Consider the following 23,969-nt stretch of genomic DNA (forward strand, 5'->3'; position numbering starts at 1 on the left):
TCTGAGACAGGGCAAAGGTAGAAGAGAGAACTCTCCCCTCAGAACCTAGGGTTAGAAATTAGAAAATTCTCTGACTCCAGAACAATTATTCCACTTATGTTAACCTTGGATGAGCGGGAATGGAAAATGTGAGGGGAACAGAGGGGAACATTAGACAAATGACAAACAAAACTATTGGACAAGACCCCTCTGCTTCTGCTGGCACTGACTTCTAGTTTGGTAATTCCAACTGCAAATAAGACATCTTCATTTAGATATCCCAAGGTTATCTCAGATTCATAACATCTTAAACCAAGCTATTTCATCTCCACTAGGCCAGCTCCCTTTCCAACCTTTCTAATTTATGTGAATAGCACAATTCTCTTGGCTTGCTAACTTATTAACCTTTTTCCCTCTTTCCATCACCCTTGCTCAGTCATCATCAAGTCTCATCCAAAGCAGGACAAATTCTCCAGCTTCATTCAGAATTCTCTATTTCTACGTTGGTCCAGACTTTCATTACGTTATGTCTGAATTCCTGCCACAACCTCCTAACTAGTCTTGAAGCTTTCAGTTTTACACTGATGCCAGATAAATCTTCCTAAAACATTGCTTTCATTATGTCATTATCCTGCTTAAGCATGGTGACTCCCAGTTGCCAACTGGGTCAACTCCAAACTCCTTAGCTTGGTATCCAAGGCTTTCTATGAATTGGCTCCATCTAACCTATTTTGTTGTTTTCTCTTGCTACTCCATTCCTCCTTTCCCCCTGAAATCTTTTCTATAGGTGGGTATCCTTACTGCCCATATCAATGGGTAAGTACACTACTTTTTCACTTCCCTCTTCTGCTCATACTTGTTAATTATAAGAGCTCCCTGCTATTATTATTATTATTAGTTATGTTATATTAATTATAAAAGCTCCTGCTTTTATCTCCCCCTGAAATGTCTTCCACTCTTTACTCAGATTAAGATCCAATTAAAAGTCCATCTCCCCCCATCATCATCATCATCACTTGGCCTTATATACTTCAATATTTAATAATACATTAGATTGTAAGATCCTTAAGGGCAGGGACCATCTTTTGTCACTTTTTGCACCCCCAGGGTTTAGCACAGTGCCTGGAGTACACAGGCATATTTCATTTTATGGTGCCTCACTTTATTATGCTTTGAATGTATTTAGTTTTTTATAAATTGAAGATTTGTGATAACTCTGCATTGGAATAAATCTGTCAGTACCATTTTCCCAACAACAAGTGCTCACATTGTGTCTGTGTGTCACATTTTGGTAATTCTCACATATTTTGAACTTTTTTCATTATATTATATCTGTTATGATGATCTGTGATCAGGAATCTTTAGTGTTACTACTGTAATTCTTCTGAGGCATCACAAACTGCACTCATGTAAGACAGCAATAAATGTTGTATGTGTTCCAACTGTTCCCCTGAACACCACTTCCTGTGTCTCTCCCTCTCTTTGGACCTCCTTATTCCCTGAGACAGAATAATGCTGAAATTGTGTCAATAAATAACCTGATAATGGCCTTTAAGTGTTCAAGTGAAAGGAAGAATTAATTGATGGGGCAAACTTCATGATTATCATATTTTTAAAAATTGTCACAGCTACCCCAGCTTTCAGCAATCACTACTCTTTATCAATCAGCAGCCAGCAACATCAAGGCAAGACCTTCTGCCAGCAAAAGACTCATTTTTTAGCAATGACATATTTTTGAAGTATTTTTTAATTAAGGTAGGTTCGTTGTTATTTTAGACATAATGCTATTGTATACTTAGTAGACTATGGTATGGGGTAAACATAACTTTTATATGCACTGGGAGACCAAAAGATTCACGTGACGCACTTTATTGAGATATTTGTTTTATTGCAGTAGTCTGGAACCAAACCCACAATAACTCTGAGGTTTGCCTAGAGTAGGCACCTAATAAATGTTTATTGATTGATTTCTAAAGCAATTAGCATAGTGCCTGGCACATAGTGTAGGGTGCTTAATGAGTGTTGAATGATTGATTTCATGTATTCTTCTGAGTTCACTAACATATTTGGCTTTGGTCTTTCTAGACCAAAATTCAAATCTGGCCTCAGACATTCACTAGCTGTTGATCTCAGTTTGCTTCAGTTTTCTTTACTATAAAACAGGGATAAAAATAGCAACTATCTCCCAGGATTGCTGTGAGTATCAGATAAAAGAATATATGTAAAGGGCTTTATAAATTTTAGCTATTATTAGGAGGAGAAGGCTTTGGTTCCTCGCCCCACCCAGTTGATAAAATCACAAGATAATAAGGATATCATTACAATAATAACTATAACTGACATTTATATAGCACTTATTATGTGCCAGGTTAGGCAGCTATTAGAATCCAACTAAAAGGCCATCTCCCTCCATAGCAATCCTATCTCACCAACAGGATGACTTCTCTTCTTTGAACTATAAAAATATAATAATAATCACTTGTCTTTATGTACTTCAATATTTAAAAATTCATTAGAGTGTAAATTCCTTGAGGGCAGCTAACTGGTTTAGTGGATAGACCACTGGCCCTCGAGTAAGAAGATCTGAGTTCAATTCCAGCCTCAGACTCAGACATTTATTACCTAAGTAACCCTAGGCAAGTCTCAATTCATTTGCCTTAATCCACCAGGGAAGGAAATGGAAAAAAAACACTTCAGTATTTTTGCCAAAAAAAAATCCCATAGACAATATTGACGTGCTATGGTCACAAAAAGTTGGACACAACTGAATAGTGTCATAAGGACATGCTAAGCACTTTACACAAGGTGGATGCCATTATGACCCCCCTACCCCATTTCCCAGTAGAGAAAACTGAGAGTAACTCAAATTTGAACTCAGGTATTCCTGAGTTCAGTTCCAGCACTCTCTGTGTCACTTGGCTGATCCTACTAGATAATCAGGTCCTGTTAATCAGTCATTAACGTTTCAGCAGTCTGAACCCCTTGATTGAATTTTAGGAAGAACTCTTCTCTTGGCTAGTAAAAGATGGGAATGTCCTCTATGGCCCGAAGGTCAGACTACACAGGAAACACCAAGATCATGAGCAGGAGAGGGAGAGGAGGAGGAGGGGGAAGAAGAGTATTATTCCTCTTCCCTTATTCCCCAATCATAATACTCAGAATAGCTGCTTAACCAGTAGGAGATACCACATCCAGCAGGGAGCAGGAACATCTCCAGGCATATTCAAGTATATTCTCTGAAGGAAAAATAGGGATGCAGATAATAGGACCTGGGATCCCAGAGGAGTGACTCTCTCCTACCCTCACCCTGACCCAAAATTCTGCATCCAGAAACAAGCTTCCTAAGGACCGTGTGAGGAAAGAATGACTGGAGCCCTGAAGTTCAGGAGTGTTCCTTCACAGTTGTGCCTTCTTAGCCCGATATTCTTAAATATTCTTAAATATGGGTTATCTTCCCATTGCAGCTGTGTGTCTTAAGGAGAGAGTGCATCCACGTTCATGGAAAGAACGTTGTATAGCTTCTGTTCTTATTAGGCTCAGTAAATGATTTTGTTTGGGTCTAGGGTTTTTTGGTTTGTTTTTCCTGAGTGTTAAGGGAAAGCTCACTACTTGAGGCTCATGAGCTAGTGTTAGAAGTACAAACCTGCAGGGAACTTCTAGATCTCTGAGGTAACAGCCACCCTTTTTGGTGAAATAGCCTAGGGTTTAACATATGTACATCTTGTTCCTCCTTTGTCTCACTGTTTACAGACTCCAAATAACAACCTAAAACTTAAGCCATTCCAAAAATAATTTTTTAAAATGCAGAAGTCCTGGAATGTCTCTGGATTTAGTAGGGGCAACATGGTTTCATATTGTTTCATGTCATGTTATATCCTCTATGGGAAACTGCTTTTAGAATCAAGTTCAAATCCTGCATATGGCACTTACAGCCTATCTTACCCAGAGCAAATTATTCTCTTAACCATAGACATTTTCCTGTTAATTATCTGGTGTATCTTGCCACTGGACCCAGACTCTGGAGGAGAATGTGAGGCGGGTGACCTTGCACAGCCCTCCCTAACTTAAATCCAATTCACGTGTATGTCAGGGTATCACCCCTCCTGATGTCATAGTTCTCTTGGGAAATAAAGGACAAAGAAGAAGACCCATTTACTATGTTGTTAGTCATTTCAATCATGTCCAACTCTTTCTGATTCCATTTGGGGTTTTCTTGGCAAGGGTACTAGAACAATTTGCCATTTCCTTCTCCAATTCATCTTACAAATGAGGATACTGAGGCACACAAGAGTTATGTAACTTGTCCAGGATCACACAGCTAGTAAGTATCTGAGGTGGGATTTGAACTCATAAACTCATGAAGATAAGTTTTCCTGATTCCCAATACTCTATTCATTGTTCTATTTTTCTGCCCTATTATGCTAGTAAAGGAGGACATTTTCTTATACCAGAATGATGAAATTACAGATCTGTGAATATTTATGTATTTAAATGAAAAACACCAGATTTGAAGTTCAAAGAGACCTGAATGTGAATCTCATTTCTTATACTTAAAAGCCAACTGATCCAATGAAAAAGACTTAACTTTCTCTATTTTCTCATCTGTTAAATTGGGATAAAAAATACCTATAGTGCTCACCTCATAAAGTTGTTGTGAGGAACAAATGAAATAATATTTGTAAAAGTATTTTGTAAATGAAATGCTACATCTAGGTCAGTAATCATATACAAGTCAGTAAAACAAGAGGATTAAACTAGATGTTCTCTAAGGTCCTGTCCTGGTAGGAGGGAAAAATACCCACAGCTTATTTTTAAATTTAATCTGTATTTAAATATTTTCTCTCTGAATATCTTAAGTCTAGAAAATCAACAGAATAAATTAAGCCCTAACTTGTAGACTTTGCCCATTTTCCTGGAAACCTAACCACCTTAATTAGAGTTGACTCCAGTCCACCCCAGCTTCCAGAATTTATATTCTATGACTTCATGCTTGTTCTCAGGTTCTCTCACCGTTCCCACCCCTGGAATGCCTTGCTACCTCACCTCTGCCTCTTCAAAGAACATCTAGCTTGCTACAAAGTTCTACTTAAATACTCCTACATGAGGCTTTTCCTGACACCATCTCTGGGAGTATTTGTGTCCCCACATAATTTTGTCTATATTGTGTATTTAATCATGTGTGTTTATTGTATTCCTCCCCAGCTTCCCCTGTAAGCTCCCTGAGGGCAGAGATAGTTCATGGTACATGGTGCTTAAGAAATGGCTGAGGTGAGCCAGCATGTTGCCGGTCCTGAGGAGATCTTGGCCATTTCTTTCATTTCCTTTTACAAAGGATTAACTAGGGCTACAGATTGGAAACCTATTGTCACCCTATAATCATTTGGCTATAATTCTTTATCCAACTCATCCTAGGGGGCTCGGGTAGGACTTTCCTGATAGAGAGAAGCACCAAACAGCCAGACCACATCATTCATGATGGCGTGGAGCAGGGAAAAGTCAATCAGTGAGCCAATGAGGATTTTTAATTGCCTCCTCTGCGCCAGGTGCAGTGCCAGGAATACACAGAGGTAAAAGACAATTCCTGCCTTTAAGGAACCCGTGGTGGTCTGAGAGAGACAACTATGCACAAATAAATAGGTAGAGGTAAGGCACTGGAGTTAAGAGGGATTGGATTAGGCTTCCTGGGGGGATTTTTATCTGGGACTTGCAGAAAGCCAGGAGACAGATGCACTGGCAGCAGGCTGATCCAGCAAGGCTTCCCACCCCATTCTCACCTTTGACAGTGTCTCTAACCAATAACATTTAAGATGGATGCTGGTTGATTTAGGTTCTGGAAAGCTTGATGTGATTCTTCCAAATTTCAGCCCCCTGGAGTGGACAACAAGCAGCTAACAAGGTGTCCTTGCTTTTGAAGAAAAGACAAGCCAGGGAAAGATGGATACTTCTCCTTGGCTTAGAAATCAGGAAGGTCAAGTGCCTTGTCATGCAATAACTGTCTTTTGAAGTTACTAGGCAGATTGAGAGGAACAGCTCAGATAAATGAGGGAAGGCAAGCCTTCTGATATTTCTTGGTAGTGTAAAGGCTGAGACACAGCAGCTGCATTTAAAAGGAGCAATTTACTAAATGAGGGGCTGGCTACTTTCCAGATGGCCATTGTTACATAGGGTTTGGATGAATCTTTCATTCAATCATGCATCTGTCTAGACTGAGACATGAAAAGCCAGGTTCCTGCAGCAGATTCAAAACCCTTACATAAAACATGCATCGTATTGCCACTGAGACAGCTTGGCTAGCGACCAAGCGGAGAGGGTTCGGCATTATTGTATGCTATAAAATCTTTACTAAATCCACTTTCTCAGCTGAACGATAGGTACGTGTGTATGTGTATATGTGTGTATGTGTGTACCTAAATGCATTATTATTTTACTCACTCATCCAGGATTGGGGGAGATGAGTATAATATGATATTAGCAAGATGGTCCAGACATTTTAATCAGCAAGCCAAAACCAAAAACTGGCTTCACTTTATAGGTTTCCTTTCCATGCAGTCTTCAGCCATATTCACTTGTGTTTGCCATCTCAATTAGAATGTAATATTCTCAAGTTCTGGGATCCAACATGGGTTGTGTATTGGCAAAAGTGCCATTTCTGGAACCTAAAAGATTTGACCTCAGTCCCAACTCTATCACTACTTACATGACTTAGGCAAGTCATTTGGGCTTCTGTTCATCTTCATCCCTAAATCTCTGGTACCAATAGATTATACACACCTTGAGGCTAATTTAAAATTTTTAATTTTTCTTGTCTTTATTTCCCTAGTGTCCATTATTGTGGCTGGAATATAGATTTAAATGTTTATTTAAATATCTATTTCTCTCTTTTTTAAAAAAAAAAATCCCTTTGTGGGCTCCAGTTCAGTCATCTGCAAATCCTGAACTCTCCACATTTTCCATTCATCAAAAATTCTTATGATGGTCCCTTCTACTTTGGAAGATTCCATGATCCTATGATTACATGTTGACTGACTTTGCAGCTGTTCCATGGGATGACTGAGTAAAATGGAATTATCCAATTGGATTTGGCTAAGATCCCAGAATTAACAAGCCTTTGCTTAGGAAACAGGTCACTACTGTACCTCATATATAAAATCCTGGCCCTTTGAACAGGGAATAACAAAATAATCCTGCCCAGTCTTCTATCCCTTAGTTGCCCCTAATCTACCCTAAAAGAAATAAAAATTGGTATTACCTTATTTTTAAAGTTTTCCAAGAGAGAAGAGTTTTTTTTTTTTTAGCAACATATCCCTATCTCTGTGGTCAGGAAGACCTCCTTTGTGTTCAAAAACCAATTCTTAAATGAGTTCTATGAACTTAATTTTTTTTTATAATTGCATTTCAAAATAATTGGTTTTCTTGATAATTCTATGGTTTTTAAATTTTTTCTTGCATTTAAAAACATAATTCTGAAAATCCCATGGGACTCACCAGCTTGCCAAAGCAATCTACAAGTCCCAAAGGGTTAAGGACCCCTGCACTAGAGCAAGACCTAGCCAGCAACAGCCTTCTGCCCTCCAAACACTGGGCAAGACCCAGAGTTAATTTTTGACTCAGAGGGAAATGTTCCACCTGATGAATCATCAGCATTACTTTCTATGACATCAGGAGGATAAAACTGGATTGCTTGTGTCGAATTCCTAAGCGGTTCACCTCCTGTGGTCATTGACCTATATAGAATGGAAAATTTAAAGTATTGTTCCATGACTAGTGAACTAAAACCCTGTCTCCACATGTGTTTGCCTTTTTAACCTCCAAAGAAGTATCCTATACACTTGGGTAAGTTTGTCCTTTAAAGGACAATAAAATGAATGACTATAGTAGCAAGTCAACATGGGACCTTGGTAGCAGCATTAAAAAAAAATCCGACATCTGGATGTCAGTCCTAACTTAGACATTTGCTAGCTGTGTGACACTGGACAAGTCACCTGATAACTTTGCACCAGTTTTCCAGATTAGTATATGTATGTATATATATATATATATATATATATATATATATATATATATATACACATACATACATAAACTATCTCAGACAGTTGTGGAATAAAATATTTCTAAACTTTAAATTAATTTAATATTTCTAAACTTTCAATCATATCTGACTCTTCATGACTTTATTCGGGATCGTTTTGGCAAAGATCCTAAAATTGGTTTCCCATTTCTTTCTCCATCTAATTTTATAGATAAGGAACTGAGGCAAATAGGGGTAAGTGACTTATCTAGGGTCATACAGCCAATAAGTGACTGAGGTTCGATTTTAATTCAGGTGTCCTAACTCCAGGCCCAGAATTCTGTCCATTGCACCACCTAACTGCCCAAATTCAAAACTTTAAAACATTAGGTTATAATAATAATTTTGTTAAACATCTATTTTCATCCAGATTATTACAGTATTCTCTTAACTGGTTTTCCTGGCTCAAACCTTGCCCCGTACTAATCTTTACTCCATCTAGCTGCCAAAGTGGTTTTTCTAATGTGCAGAACTGACTATATCACTTCCTTAATCGACCTTATTGCCTCTAAAATTAAATAGATACTCTTTCATTTGGCATTTAAATCTCTTCATGTCCTATCTTTGCTCTACTTTCTAAAGCCACCTTTGTAACCTCAATGACAAGTTACAACTTTTCATACCTGGTGTAGTTTAGTCCAACCGGACTTCTTCTTGCTCCTTAAACACAGCACTTCATTACACATCTCTGCATCATTGCCAGGATGTTCATCATACCTGAAATTATCTTCCTCCTATCCTCCAACTCTTAGAATAATTCAAAGGCCTCCTTAAATGAAGACTTCTCTGGGTTCTTCCCCCATTATTATTGCCCTCCTTACCCTAAAATACTTTATATCTATTCTGTTTTCTTTGCTAAAATTTAACTTTATTGAGGGCAAAAAGCTTCTAACTTTGGATTTTGTATCCCCCAAAACCTAGGATAATAGATTAATGAATATTTGTTGGATGATTACAGAGTGCAGTGGCTGGTCACCAGAAAAATGAAAAATTTTTTTTGATAAGGTACAGTTGCGACTTTCTGGGATAAGACCAAAACAAAAAAAAAATTTACCATAATCCACAACATTATTTGATAAAAATTTTAAGTGCCAAAGTAAGTGATCATTAAGCAAAAAAGTACAATAGAACCATAAAGATGCTCTGAGGAAGAAGGCTACTACTTGCCACCAAGCAGCATCTGGGAAAGCTTCATGGAAGAAGTGGCAATTTTAAAAGATGGATAAAATTTAGCAGGTAAGAGATGAATATACATTCTAGTTTAGAGGAAAGTGTGAGCCAAGGTGTTTGGAGGGGCAGAGAAAGGTACTTAGACTTTAGAGAGTATAGTAAGGATTAGTATTCAATAATTTAAAAGATCTTGAATGCTGGATTTGAACTTTACTTAGAGGTAATGGAGAGTCAGATTTTTTTAGCAGAAGAATAATGTGACCAGATCTAGTTATAAGAGAGATCATTCTGACAGGGATATGTCCATGTAAGTCTCCTATTGGTAGACCTTGTAAGTGTCCCAACAGAAGGTAGACCTTCTGTTGCTCATTACAAGTAGTCCAGTTCCCAATAGTCCCTTGCCTCATTCACTATTGGCAAAAATGATGGGATCTGTCATGAGCATTGTCAGAGGAAGACGGATTCGTTAGGCTCTACAAACCAGTACTAAGGTAAAAAGAGCAAAATCATTCAAAATCATGAATGGCGTAATTACTAACTTGGTCAAATTCTGCCATAGAGGGACTGCAGGGGAAGAAATAGAGCCTATTATAAAGGTTAAGTCTATTTACATTCTTAAAAAAACATGTAAGTTTACCAAACCTTACCATAAAGTGATTTTTATTGAGCAATTGCTATGTATACAGCTCTATATTAGGTATAACAGTCAATGTTCAGGATGATATGGACTTTATGATTATATGTCAATAGTCATCAATACATGAAGTTCCTTCTACTTTGTCTCAACATGCCCCTGATTTCATGGATGTTCAGAGGCTAGCAAGATTGCAGAATTTGAAAACTGTTTCTAAACTGTCTAAGGGTTACATAAAACCAGAGTAAAGAGTAGGAAGTAGATCAATAGGGGTATAAAAGGGAAGGGGAGGAGAATCAATGCCCCAGAAGTATGTGAGCTTGTTTTTTTACCTCATGGTTCTAATCATCATTCCTGTGACTTCCTAGATCCAATACTGGTCCCCACTTACCACACCCCTATATGTCATCTCCAACTGTTAGAATGTAAGCATATTGAAGGGAGGTTGTCTTGCTTTCTGTATTTGTATCCCCGGTGCTTAGCATAGTGCCTAGCACATCTTAAACCCTTAATAATTGTTTTTTTTTATTTTATTCATTCATTTCCCATAGTATTTGTTAGTTACTGAGTGGGAACATAGTTCTTTTCTATTATATTTACCTTTTTATTGCCATGTAAGGAAAAAAAGGCATTTTTCTAAACTATAATCAAGGACAAATAGCACTTCTAAAGATGGAAAAACAATATTTAGTCATGAACTTTACTTAGAATGATGTCTTTGTCACATTCTACCTTAGTGACTTCAAAATGATTCACTTTTACTTCTCTGTGCTTCATTTTTCTGATCAATAAAATGAGGGGGTTTGACTAGAAGGCCCTCCAGAGATCTTTGATCAGTTTTAAATTCTGCAATCCTATGGATGAGAATTGCCCAGGATGAGAACATGAAAGCCAGGGAGCAGAAGGAACCTACAAGGAAGGAACTGTAGATTCATCTCTAAAAATCTGAGAAGGGTAAAGGATAAAAGCTAATATCATATATCAGAATGCCATGCCTTGGGTAGGCTTATATGAACTGATGAAGTTATATGAATTGATCAAATGAGATAATATTTGCAAAGAGCTTATGTGCTTTTATTTGCTTATGTATGTGCCTGGCATGTAGTGGGCACCTTATAAATATGTTCCTTTTCCTTCTTTTCACTCTTCTCTTCATTCTTCCCTTCTCCCTTTCCTTCTTTCTTCCCTTCCCTTTCCCCTTTCCTTCTTTCTTTCCTTCCCTTTTCCAAAGTAAAGTAAAAAGACCCAAGAAAACAATGCATATTGACCTCAACAATAATATATGAAAATAATACCAAAAAATTAACAAGGAGCACTCCAAGTATAGCGATCAAAGTTCAATTGGAATAAAAGATATAAGAATGTACTTCCCTCCCTTCTTTGCAGGGATTGAAAAGGAATGAGGAAAGGGAACTATGGTTTTGGGATATACATGGACTATTGTTGATACTGTTAGACTTGTTCAATCAATTTTTCTGAATTGCTTTCAGCATTTTTAAAAATTCTTTGTTATGAAGGATGACTATGAGTATGTGAAGGGGAACAGATAGGTTGGGAAATAAAGGTGACATAGAAACAAAAATTAAAACATATGTAATATATGTGTGTAGACACATATCTGTATATATGCATGAATATATACATATATACAAACATACACATTATATATAAATAATGTGAGCATATATGTATATTGCTATCTTTTATTCCTACACCATCCTCATTTCCCAAAATGTCTAATTCCTATATATACATATGGGAAATATATATGTTATATGTAAATAACTTCTATATGCACAAATAATTACACACATGTGTATTATGTAAATATATATCTAAACATTTATAGCTCTGCCCTCAGAACATTTTAAGTTTTGCTATATAAGGGAAATATACATATATTATACGTAAATAAATTCTATTATGCACAAATAATTACACACATGTGTATTATGTAAATATATATCTAAACATTTATAGCTCTGCCCTCAGAACATTTCAAGTTTTGCTATATATGAGAAATATACATATATTATACGTAAATAAATTCTATTATGCACAAATAATTACACACATGTGTATTATGTAAATATATATCTAAACATTTATAGCTCTGCCCTCAGAACATTTCAAGTTTTGCTATATATGAGAAATATACATATATTATACGTAAATAAATTCTATATGCACAAATAATTACACACATGTGTATTATGTAAATATATATCTAAACATCTATAGCTCTGTCCTCAGAACATTTCAAGTTTTGCTTTATTCTTAGGTACTCTAGGTCACTGATGGCCGCCGACATCCTTTCTGAGCTCTTTGGCGAGCAGTCCAGCCATTCAGAGAGAAGGCACAAGCTCAAAGAGCAGAAGGAGTCTCCAGATGCAATGCGGTCCCTCTACTCAGAAGCTCCTGCATCCCTCTGCCTGGCTCCCTCCTTGACCACTGGGGGGCACTGTGTGATTAAGCCTGCGCGGCGCAGAGCCTTCAGCCAGGTTACTATATATATACACCTGTTGTGCGTCAGGCTTTTGCCTATTTCCAAGTGAGCAGCTCCTGTTGTGACAGGCTGGGCGAGCCAGCCAGTTATTGCTACCAGCACATTCTGGGAGAGGGACAAAATTACAAGAGCCATTTACATTTCCCCAAATGAATGTGGATCACAATGCACAGGGGGTTCTGCTGCTTCTCTCTCTCTCTTTGATCCCCCACCTCTCCTAGGACTGCTGGCTGACCATTCCAAGGAGAAGAGGAAGGAAAAGGACCCTGTAGGAAGCAGGACTGCAGCCTTCCACAGCATCCTGGTAATCATCTACATTTCTCGGAATCAAATGCACACAAAAACCTTTTCATCCCTTTCACAAGCAGGTCTATGGAACAGCAATCTGATATGGTGGAAAGAAATACAGGATTTGGTACCAAAAGACCTGGATTCCTATCCTGGTTGTGCTGCTTATTATCAGCGTGACTTTGAGCAAATTGATTTAACCTCTATGGGATACAACGACCTCTGCCTGAAAAAAATGAAGGGTTTGAATTAGATGGTTCTTTTTTGGCCGTAAATCTAAGAACCTGTGAAATAAGGCTTGAGTATCTTAGCAGGTACCCATTTACTGCCTTCAAGAGATTTCAGAGGCTCTCAAAGTTTTCTGCATGAAAGGGGTCACCATGGTCATTGGTCCCCAATAAACGTCTCTTCCAGAATATCCCCAACAAATGATTATCCAGTCTCTGCTTGAAGACTTCCTATGATGGGAAAATTCTCTATTTGGATAGCTCAAATTATTTAGATGTTTTTCCTTCTATACAATAAATACTCATCTCTTCTCAATTTTTATCAGATATCCCTAGTTCTACTCTCTGGGGCTAAGCTGAAAAAGAGAGAGTCTTCTTCCATATAGCCTTTTAGATACCCAAAGAAAACTATTATGTGGACTCTGGGTCTTTTCTTCTTCAAGTTCAATAACATCCCTAGTCCCTTCAACTGATTTTCTTATTATTGCAGTTGTCAAGGCCTTCACTATCTTTGTTGCCTTCCTCTGGATATTCTTTAGTTTTTCAATACCCTTCCTAATACGGAGATTGAAGAATAGAACACCATAATCTAGATATATTTGAACTAAAACAGAATGCAGCAGAGCCATCATCCTATGTTTTAGATACTCTGGTGTTTCTAACATAGCCTAATATCAGATTAGGGTTTTGGGCTTTTTTGTTAGGATTGATTAGGAGGACTCACTAACCCTGAATAAACTAAAGGAATAAGGGCACAGTGTGGGTTTTGACTGTGTATGGAAGGCTCTTTAAGTTATCCAGACTCTACTGATTTCCTTCAGCAGCTAACATGCCTTTTTGACTTATATTAAGTTTTTCATCCTTCAAGATTCCAAGGTTGGTGGTGGGAAGAATAACAGGGAGAGAAAGAAAGCAGAGTCATTCCTGGACAAAACTTTGAAAGGGTAAAAGTTTCATTTTGGTACATTGACTCCTTTTTTTCCCCTTCATGACCACATTTATTTCTCCTTCACACCTGAGGTACTCAACAAAATCCTAATCTTTACTCCATACTAAAACTCATTTCCACAAAATGCTCTGAAAATCTGATAATTTAATTCCTTTTTTGCACTGTAGAGTTTTAGATCTGGTGAAAATTTTCTTTATATCTTCTCTCTAATTCTGAAATTTTTTAAAAGGCAATGCCCTGTTAAAAGACTTTTAGGTATCAAAGAGAAGATGGACTTCATATTTTGGGGCTAGTGCTTGTTGCTTGGTGATCCCTGACAATATACTATAAACAGTATGAAACTGTATAATACATAAAACAGGCAGCTCCTTACTCTGTTTATGCCTAAGATCCGTCTTGACAAGGAGGTATAGTTTGAAATAATAATAAAGCTTTCTTTTCTTTATCTCTCTGACTTGAATGCCTTGAGTTATCAGTGCCTTTCTTTACTTTTCCTTTTCTTCAACCAGTTTTTAAAACTTTTTAATCCTGGATCATAGCTTTGAAATTTGTATATTTTCTCCACACTTTTATCTTTGAAAGGAAATCTGATGGGCTTTCTCTTCTCCTGGATTAATATGTACTCCACCCCAACCCCCCCCCACAGACTCATCCATACCTGGTCATCGCCATACAAAATCAAGCATTTGTCAGGATCCACGTAGCTAAAGCAAAGAAAATAAGACAAAAGAAAAATCTTTAAAGCTCAAGAAAGATTATAAGAGATTTTTTAAAAGTGAAACAATATTTGAAAAGTACTTTTATTTTCTTACTCAAGTGCTATATATGCAATATATCATACATACTTTACATATATGTACATATGTGTAGTACACATATACTGTATGTGTACATAAAGTATATACTATACATATCTATCATACATATATTCTATATCTAAAGTATATACTATATGTACATTATGTATGTATATATTGTAATATGTATGCATATGTATAGGTAGCCAGATGGCACGGATAGAGTGTCAGACCTGAAGTTAGAAAGATTCAACTTCCTGAGTTCAAATCTGGTCACACTAATTAGCTGTGTGACCCTGGGCAAGTCACTTAATCCTATTTATCTCAATTGTCTATAAATTGAGCTGAAAAGTGAGCTGGAGAAGGAAATGGCAAATCACTCCAATATCTTTGTCAAGAAAATTCCAAATAGAGTTATGAAGAATCAGACATAACTGAAATAACTGAAACAGCTGAACAATAACATGTATAGTGCAACATATAAATGACATAACATATACAACATAGTGCTGTCCATATATAACATATCTATGTTTATGTCTATTTATATCTCCATAGCAAAACAAACAAGATAGGGGATATTGCAAAGAATGGCATAGCCAATAATCAAACACTCCATGCCCAGTTACACATTTGGAGCTCGTAGGATTCCGAACTGGAATGGATTCTAGTGAGCATGTAATCCAAGACCCTTAGGTAAAATGAGATTCAGTTTGAGGTGAGTCAAAGTCACTGAGCAAGATCCAGGACTGAAGCCAAGATAACTAACTCCAAATCTAGTAATTCTTTTCTACTAGATATCCCACTCAAAAGCTTTTCTATTTCAACACTTTGTGTTAAAACCCTGGTTTTTTATGTATCTGATGCTCACATTGGCAAAAGGGACTGTAATACAAAGTAAAGATTATCTCACAGGAGAGCCCCAACATCATCAAATTTTCCTTAATGAAAAACACTGTCTGGAACCCAATGAAAATAAGTTCCTTTGTATTATCTTTTTTTTTTGAAAAAGGAAACGACAATATTCTCTTCAACATTTCATATGTTTCATATTAGATTTCAGATCCACTGACATTAACAAAAAGGATTGTTAATCCATTCATTCATTTATTTATGCATGTGTGTATATGTCTACTATGTCCCAGGCTCCATACTCACTTCTGGAAATATAAAGTCAAAAGTGAAACATCTCTCTTTTCAAGGAGTTTATATATTTCTGAGGGAAATACTATTTCCCTCATTATTTTGATTTGTATTAATTTATATAAATCTCATGCTTTTCTGTTTTCATAATAGTCTCATTTCTTATAGCCAAGTAATATACCATATACCAGTACAAGTATTGTACTTTTTACCACTCTGAATAAGTATTTCTAATATCCTGAGTATATAGGTAGAAAGTAATCAATACCTATTTCCATGAGGGTGACCAACTCAGCTTTGGTAACTTTCACTCCAAGAACATAAATGCAAGGTAGTTTGTGGGTAGAGGATACGAATAGTGGATCAGGGGTAGAGAGGTATCTGGAATGGTCTGATTTAGAAGATGATGCTTGATTAAAGTCTTAAAGTAAGTAAAGGATTCTATAAGTCTAAAGGGAAGAAAGAAGCATTCCAAGGATAGTGGAAAGCCATCACAAAGCTACAGAGATGGGACTACTGAGTGTGAGGGAAAGTTAGAAAGTCAGTTTGGAAGGCATGTGACATTAAAGAGTCAGGTCAGGGCTAGGCTGTAATGGGCTTTAAACAGCAAATAGAAAAATTTACATTTAATTCTCAAAGAAATAGGGAGTTATGAAAGTTTATTGAGTAGGGAATAGGTTGACCTTCACTTAAAGAAAATCCTTTTGCAGCTTTGAGAAAGATGGATCTAGGATAGATTTAAGGCAGATTCTTATAGATTCCAGAAAATAATATATTCATACTTTTATAGTTGAAAAGAGCCTTAATGATCACATCTAAGGGTCAGGAGACTATGGCCCATGGGCCAAATCCACTCTGCTGATTGTTTTTGTACAGCCTGTAATTGCAAAATAGCACTTTTTATATGACAGCAAATACTTATGTAGACCTTGTAAAGTTTTCAATAAAGTGGCTATCGATTTCTTCCTCAAATCTAAGCAAGAAGTCATTAAAAGATGTAGAAAAGCCAAATCCTTACTGGGTTAGCCGGCCATGCCACAGTTGGACCTTTATATATAATATAAAAGTATGTTGCTCTTATAGACATCAAAAGTCAGTTTTTCCTAGCACAGATAGAATTAGACATTCAGGTTGTTGAAAAAACAGTCGACTACATCATAGCTAATAAGCCATAGATGAGACAATAACTGTTGTAAAAGGAGATATTGACTTCTTTCCACTTCTTTAGATGATATTAAAAACACGAATTTAGAGGAAATAAATAAGATGTAGCATGATGGTGTTGTAGATAGAGTATCCAGACTAAAGTGAGGAAGATTTGAATTCAGATCCAGCCTCAGATACATACTAACTCTGTGAGCCTTTTTTGACTCAGTTTCCTCAAATGAGCTGAAAAAGGACAAGGCCAAACACTCCAATATTTTTGCCAAGAAAACCCCAAATGGGGTCACAAAGGCAGACAAAACTGAGCATCCAAAACTTTCATATAATAGGATGTTACTTTGCAATTGGAAGTAATGATTACTATAAATACAAAGAAGCATGGAAAGGCATATGAACTGATGCAAACAGAAATAAGCAGAACCAGAAAAATGAAACACATACTTACTACAACAATGTAAATGGAAAAAAGCAATAATAAAATAACTAAAACTGAATGCCATAAACTGTAATGATTGAGGTAAACCTCAAAGAAGAGATTTGAGAAAGTGCCTCTCTCTTCAGCTTCTTTGCAGAGGTAATAGGTGGGGCATACTTCACATAATGTTAGACTTTTTAATATATGTTTAGTTTTCCTGAATTGTTTATTTCCCTCTCCCTTTTAAAATTCTATTACATAAGGAATGGATAGATTCCTGAAGGGGAAAGAGGATTGAGAAATGTAGCAGATATAAAAACTGAAAATATCAATAAAATGTATTTTTAAAAACATTTCTTCAGAAAGCACTTTTGTATACAGTCTACAGTTTTTGTTGCCTCATCAAGGTTTATTCTGGGGCTACTAGTTCATTTTCATGAAGAATCATTTAGGATAAATACTATTATGTGTGGTTACTGCCATGATAGAATATTCAAAATGATTGCAAGTGACAAGATACTACTATCAGTCACTACAGATCACAGGAAATACCACATTTCACTCAATGAATATGAGTTGCAACTTGGCCCAGCTCACAAGATATTGGGTAAACTTGATCCTCCTTTGAGGTTCCTAACCTGAGAGTCCAATGTCCCCAAATCATAGTTTTCCCTGAAACCTAAGCGATCCATTTAATTTCTCTAATTGTCTACAGACCATGTGACCTAAGAATCCCAAAGGGAATTCAGTAATTCAACTGTACCATTCCTCAGTCTTCCTACAATCCAGTCAGACTGACGATTGCCAGATAACTCTTAACTAGGACCTCTTTCTCTTTATCTTCATCTTCCTTCTTCTCTCTACATTCTACCTTTTAGTTTTTAATATCTCTGGTTCTTAAGCTTTGTGTTTCATGTGTCTTGTGTCTTATTAATATTATCTTGACAGATCGACTTCCAGATTTGAAAAAAAAATCATAGAATATAAGAACTAAAAAGACTTAAAGAACTAAAAGCCATCTATTCTAATCCATGCCTGGGGGAGGAAGTAATTAGTTGAAGTTCTCTTCCAAGGAGAAGTTAGGAGGTAGAAATGAGGAGGAAGATTATTCCAGGCATGGTGGACAGTCAGTTAGAATCAAGAGATGGGTAGATGGAAAATCATGTGTGAGGATTATAAAGGAGACTAGTGTTATTGTTCCCTCCTTCCCCCTCCCTTTTTCTCTAAGATTATTTCCTATTTACACTGTATTTATCTTGTATCACAAAGCTGTTTGCATTTTGTTTTTCCCCAATAGAATATAAGTTTCTTGAGGACTAGGACTATTTTTGCCTTTTTCTGTATTCATATAACTTACTATAGAGTCTGGAACATAGTGAGCATTCAATAAATGCTTGTTGACTGATTGACACTGACAGAAACACACATACACACAGTCCACGTTCTATGTTCATCGGAGGGAAATTCTTTTTACCTTTCATACCTGCTTGAAACAAATTCCATAGTCCTTTGCTTTCTTGAAGTTGTTCCCTTGACTCAAATAACAAAAATCTCAATTCCTATCAGCCAGCCACAGATTTTTGGATACTTTACTCTCCTGGACTCCAGCTTTTCTGGTCCTTCTTTGGGAGTTTAAAATTTGATTTATAGGATCAACAGAGGCATACAAGGCACAAGACCATAGAACACAAACATGGAAGTTGGAAGCTATTAATCTAATGAGATCATAACTTTTCCTCTACATCTATGAAATCTAGGCTCCTAGAAGGGAGGGAAATGATGGGGAAAGGAGAAATGAAACCAGTTGATCTTAGAACTCACAGATTCTATGATTCTCTAAGCCCCTCATGTTTAATCCAGTGGGGTCAAAGCTGATGACAGGTAGAAATTGGCAGAGAGTAGGGTAGCCATTGAGGAGAGCAGCCTTAAAGCTACTTTTGCTGATCCCAGGCCTTTGGGGAGCACAGAATCTACACAAAGCAACAATTCCAGCTAAAAACTGAAATTGAACCGTCAGTCAGCTGTAGCAATTTGTAATCACTAAGTGATTCATCAGAGGCTTCTTAATTTGTTTACTAGGCTACAAATCAATCAGTCAATAGGCATTTATTAAACACCAACTATGTGCTAGTCACTGTGCTAAATTAAGTCACTATAATTCCCTCAAGGACCTTGTAATCTAGTGGGGAGGTAAGTCATGTACAGAGTTAACCAGAATACCAAACTGAATATCCTCAAGAACTTTACAGATAATTATTAACTCCTCTGTGTAGCGTTTAAAACCCTCCTTAATCATACTTTCTCCTAGACATTAATCCTCTCACATACTCTATGGCTCTGCATATTTACACAAGCTATCCTCTGTGTTTTGAACATACATTCCACTTATCACTGCTTTTTTAGAATCATTTTCCTTCAAGGATCAGCTCAGATTGTGTCTCCACCCTCCCTCATGGCCCTAACTGGGTACCAGCTGACTTAATTGATGAAGCACTGTACCCGAAATCAGGAAGACCAAAATTCAAATCTAGCCTCATTGTTGATTGTTATCCTTTGTTCTCAAAGAGGACCAAAATTCTATTACTATGTTAGAGTCAAATTGCTGTGTGAAACTGGACAAGTTTCCTCAACTGTAAAATGGAGATAAGATTAGCCCCTATCTTCCAGGATTATTATAAAGATCAAATGAGACGATATTTGTATGGCATTTAGGACAGCCAGGTAGTACAGTGGATAGAGTACTAGCCCTTAAGTAAAAAAGACTCATCTTTCCTAGTTCATGTCTGGCCAGAGATACTTAGCTGTATGACTCTAGGTAAAACATTTAACCCTATTTGCTTCAGTTTCCTCAATTAAAAAATGAGCTGGAAAAGGAAATGGCAAAGTACTCCACTATCTTTACCAAGAAAACTCCAAGCCCCACAAAAAAGATATGACTGAAACAACTGAACAACATTAGCACAGTATCTGGGCACAAAGTGAGCTTTTAATAAAAGTATTTCCTGCTTCCTTAAATATTCCTAGAGTACATTGACTTCAAATCCATCCCTTCCCACCTTGTATTTTATGTACCTAGGTACCACCATATTCTCTCCACTTTTATCCAATATACTAAAAGCTCCTCAAAAAGGGAGATCATGCTTTTTTATCTTAGGATCTCAGGATTCTGAAGAGTGTCTTGTATGTAACAAACATTCAATGTTTGTTGAACTGAATCCACAAAGTGCTATGGAAGAATAAAAATTCAAGAGACTGTATCTTTGGGCTGGATATGGGGTAGTGATACAATGGAGACAGGATAGATGAGGGAAAAATTCAAGAAGCTAAAAATATTTATTTATTTAATGAGCAAAAGTTGATAGGAGATAGCATTCCAAAAACAGGTAGCAAAGCCTGTAAAGGACTCTTGCCACAGATATAGAAAAACAAAGAATGTATTTTTGAAATAGTCATAATTTGATTCTAGCATAGAGAGTATATGAGTAATTTTAATTAAGTTTTGAAAGGTATTTTGGTTCCAGTCTTTGAAGTGCCTTAAATGTTACATTAAAGATTTTAGACTTTGATATTCAATGAACAAAAGCTAAGGAGTTTTAAGCAATGAATTGGTCAGATCTGTGCATTAGAAAGATTAATAGGTCAATGGTGTCAAGGATGGAGTGCAGCAAGAAGAACCTGGAAGTAAGGAAAATAGTTAGAAGGCTATTTCAATAATCTCAATAACTAAGGTGAGGGTATTGGGATTGATACTGTTGCATTACAATACAGTCATTTGCTAAATTTTATATATATATATATGTATATAAATGTATAAATGTATATATATATATATGAAGGAAAAGGGAAAAGAAAAGATGACTAATATTTGGAGTTTCAGTAACAGGAAAAATGGCAAGGGCATCATCAAAGATTGAAAAGTCAAAAAAGAGGATGTTTCATTTCATTTAAACCTGACATTTATCAAATACCTAGAATGAACAGTACCATAATAGAAGTTAAATAAATCACAGCATCTCTATCAGACATTGCCCATTGTTTCATACCCAATGGGCTGTGCTTTTGCTCCTATTAAACTTTGCCATCATAATTCAGTGGCCTTCTTACCTTGGAACATACCCCTTTCATACCAGCTCTCTTCTCATATTGATGAGCTCCTTCCAGGGGCCTTCATTTCATGGATAGACTTAGTCTAGCCATGCTTCATTCCTCTCCTGATACACTTATAGACTCTACATTTCACTGCCATGTTCCTGCATGCTTTGCCAGCATGCTCTCCTCTCCCCACAGGGCACCTTAATTCCTCCTTCATTGCTTTTTCTCTCTCCCATTTTCAGCTTCCTTATATGTGTTGTCTTTCCCCCGTTAGAATATAAAACATTTGAGGGCAGCAACTATCTATTTTTTGCTTGTATTTGTATTTCAAACATTTAGCATAAGATCTGTCACTCAATAAGCACTTTAAAAACTTCTGCCTTTCTACTCTTGCCCTCATGAATTTAAAATCTATTTCTGATGATCTACATAATGTATTGATAAATAATTATATTATAAAATTACACATGTAAGTGCATAATATAAATAAAGTGCTCTCAAAGGGAGAAGAAGTTATTATTTATTGGGAAGATCAGAGAAAGTTTCCTAGAGTCCCATTTTGAATTGACTCTTTTTGGATGAGTAGGAATTCTTCAGGCACAGAAGATGCAGAAAAGCATTCAGGATATATATAACTTCATAAATGAGAGAATAAAGATGGAATGGGGGGGCAGGAATCTGTTTCAAAAAATTATTAAGGGAAAAGGAGAAGAACCTAGATGTCCTAAAACATTTACAGCATCTCTTTGTGGTGGCAAAGAACTGGAAAGTCTGAAGGTACCTATCAATTGAAGAATGGATAAACAAGTTGTGCTATGTGATTATGATGGAATACTACTGTGCTATAAGTGACAAGTTAGATGATCTTAGAAAAAATAAGGATAAACTTATATGACATAAAGAAGAATGACATGAACAGAACCAAAAAAATGTTGTATCTTAGTAACAGCAATATTGTTTTAAAAACAACTTTGAGCAAATAAATCATTTTCACTATAACAAATACCCAAATTACCTACAAAAGAAATATGAAGGAAGATGCTATCTGCATCCAGAGAAAGAAGTAATAAATAGAAGTATGTATAGAATGATTTTTTACATTATATACATATATAGAATGATTTCATATATACATAGATATATACACACAGACATATATATGTAATATATATATATATATATATATATATATATATATATATATATGTCTAAGGTTATCAGTCTTTAGCCTAGGGTCTTGAATATCAGGCAAAAACTTGATTTTTAAGTTGGAAATCAAAAGGGAGCCCATTGAAGAAGGATGCTATGCAGAGAAGGAACATAATTATTCATAAAAAGATCAGCCTTGGAATGGTGTCTAGAATGGATTAGAAGATATAGAAAAAGGATGTAGAAGGGCCCCTTATGAGGCTATTTCAGTTGGTGAAGATAGATAGTAAGGAGAGTCCTTATTAAGATAGTGCAAATGGGAATAGTTAGGAGGGAGGAGAAGACAAATGAGAGATGTTACAGAGAATGAATCATTAGGACTTAGAGACTCATTAGATATTTGAAGTGAGGAAGTAGAAAGAGTCCAAGGAAACACTAAAGTTTCAAACATGTAAAACTGAATGAATGGTGGTTCCCATGACAGTATTGCGAAGTCAAGGGGAAATCTGGCTTTTGGGTAAAAGAAGAATTGATCATGTTGAGTTTAACAGTGGAACATGCAAGTGAAGGTGCCCTAAGACAGTTAGAATCTAGACAACAGGAGAGAGTTCAGAGCTAGGGAAAATTTGGGAATTCATTTGCACAGAGGTGATAATTGAAATCATGCAAAAATTGAGAATGAGACTACTCAGTTTATAAACAGAGAAGATGGCAGAAGACACGATTTTGGAAAATACCTTTAAGGTATGAGGGAAAGGAACTAATGAAAAAGAAAGAAATGTAATGGTTAGAGAGGTAGGAGGAAAGGCAGAAGAATATAGTGGCTCTGTCTGAAGCTAAGAGAAGAGAGAACTTACATGTGTGTATAGTTCAAGAAAGTAATAATGAAGAAGATTGGGGAGAAAAGTCACAGAAACAGGCACTTATGAGATTATTTGCAAATTTAAAATTATTTCTATAGGATGTTGAAAATTGAAACTGAATTTTTCAGAAATCAAGAAAGAATCAATGACAAAGAAGAGGAGACATTGGGAACAACCTTTTTAAAAAGTTTGCATTGCATTCCTTTGTCTCTCTCCTAAATCTCTCTGTCACTTTCAAGACTGGAATTGCAAGGAGCTTCTCATGCTCAGTTTTATTGTCCCTTCTGAGTTGTATTATGATACCAATGACAATTTTCAACTATTAGCTTCTTAGAATGATGACAGACTACATTACACAAATTTGTGAATTATTTATCTCCAAGTGTCATAAAACTTAAAAAAAATCAATATCAAGGGAAAATATCTGATAATACAGGAAATGAAAGATATAGTCCTCTAACTAAAAGGAAAAGAGGTCAAGGGAAGGCTCTTTTTTTAGGACTGGCATAATTTAACCATGTT

At 36.3% G+C, this 23,969-nt stretch overlaps 1 protein-coding gene across 1 annotated transcript in view; it reads right to left on the minus strand.

Annotated features, from left to right (window-relative positions):
* LOC100934862 (WD repeat-containing protein 64-like) overlaps positions 1-23,969 on the minus strand; it is a 190,491-nt gene that overhangs the window by 110,047 nt on the left and 56,475 nt on the right. Inside the window, exon 8 of the mRNA XM_012545213.3 lies at positions 14,483-14,528. Coding sequence (XP_012400667.2) covers positions 14,483-14,528 — 46 coding nt within the window. The remainder of the gene's footprint in view (positions 1-14,482; positions 14,529-23,969) is intronic.

Source organism: Sarcophilus harrisii, chromosome 3 (assembly GCF_902635505.1).
Source record: "Sarcophilus harrisii chromosome 3, mSarHar1.11, whole genome shotgun sequence".
In the NCBI taxonomy this organism is placed as follows: domain Eukaryota; kingdom Metazoa; phylum Chordata; class Mammalia; order Dasyuromorphia; family Dasyuridae; genus Sarcophilus; species Sarcophilus harrisii.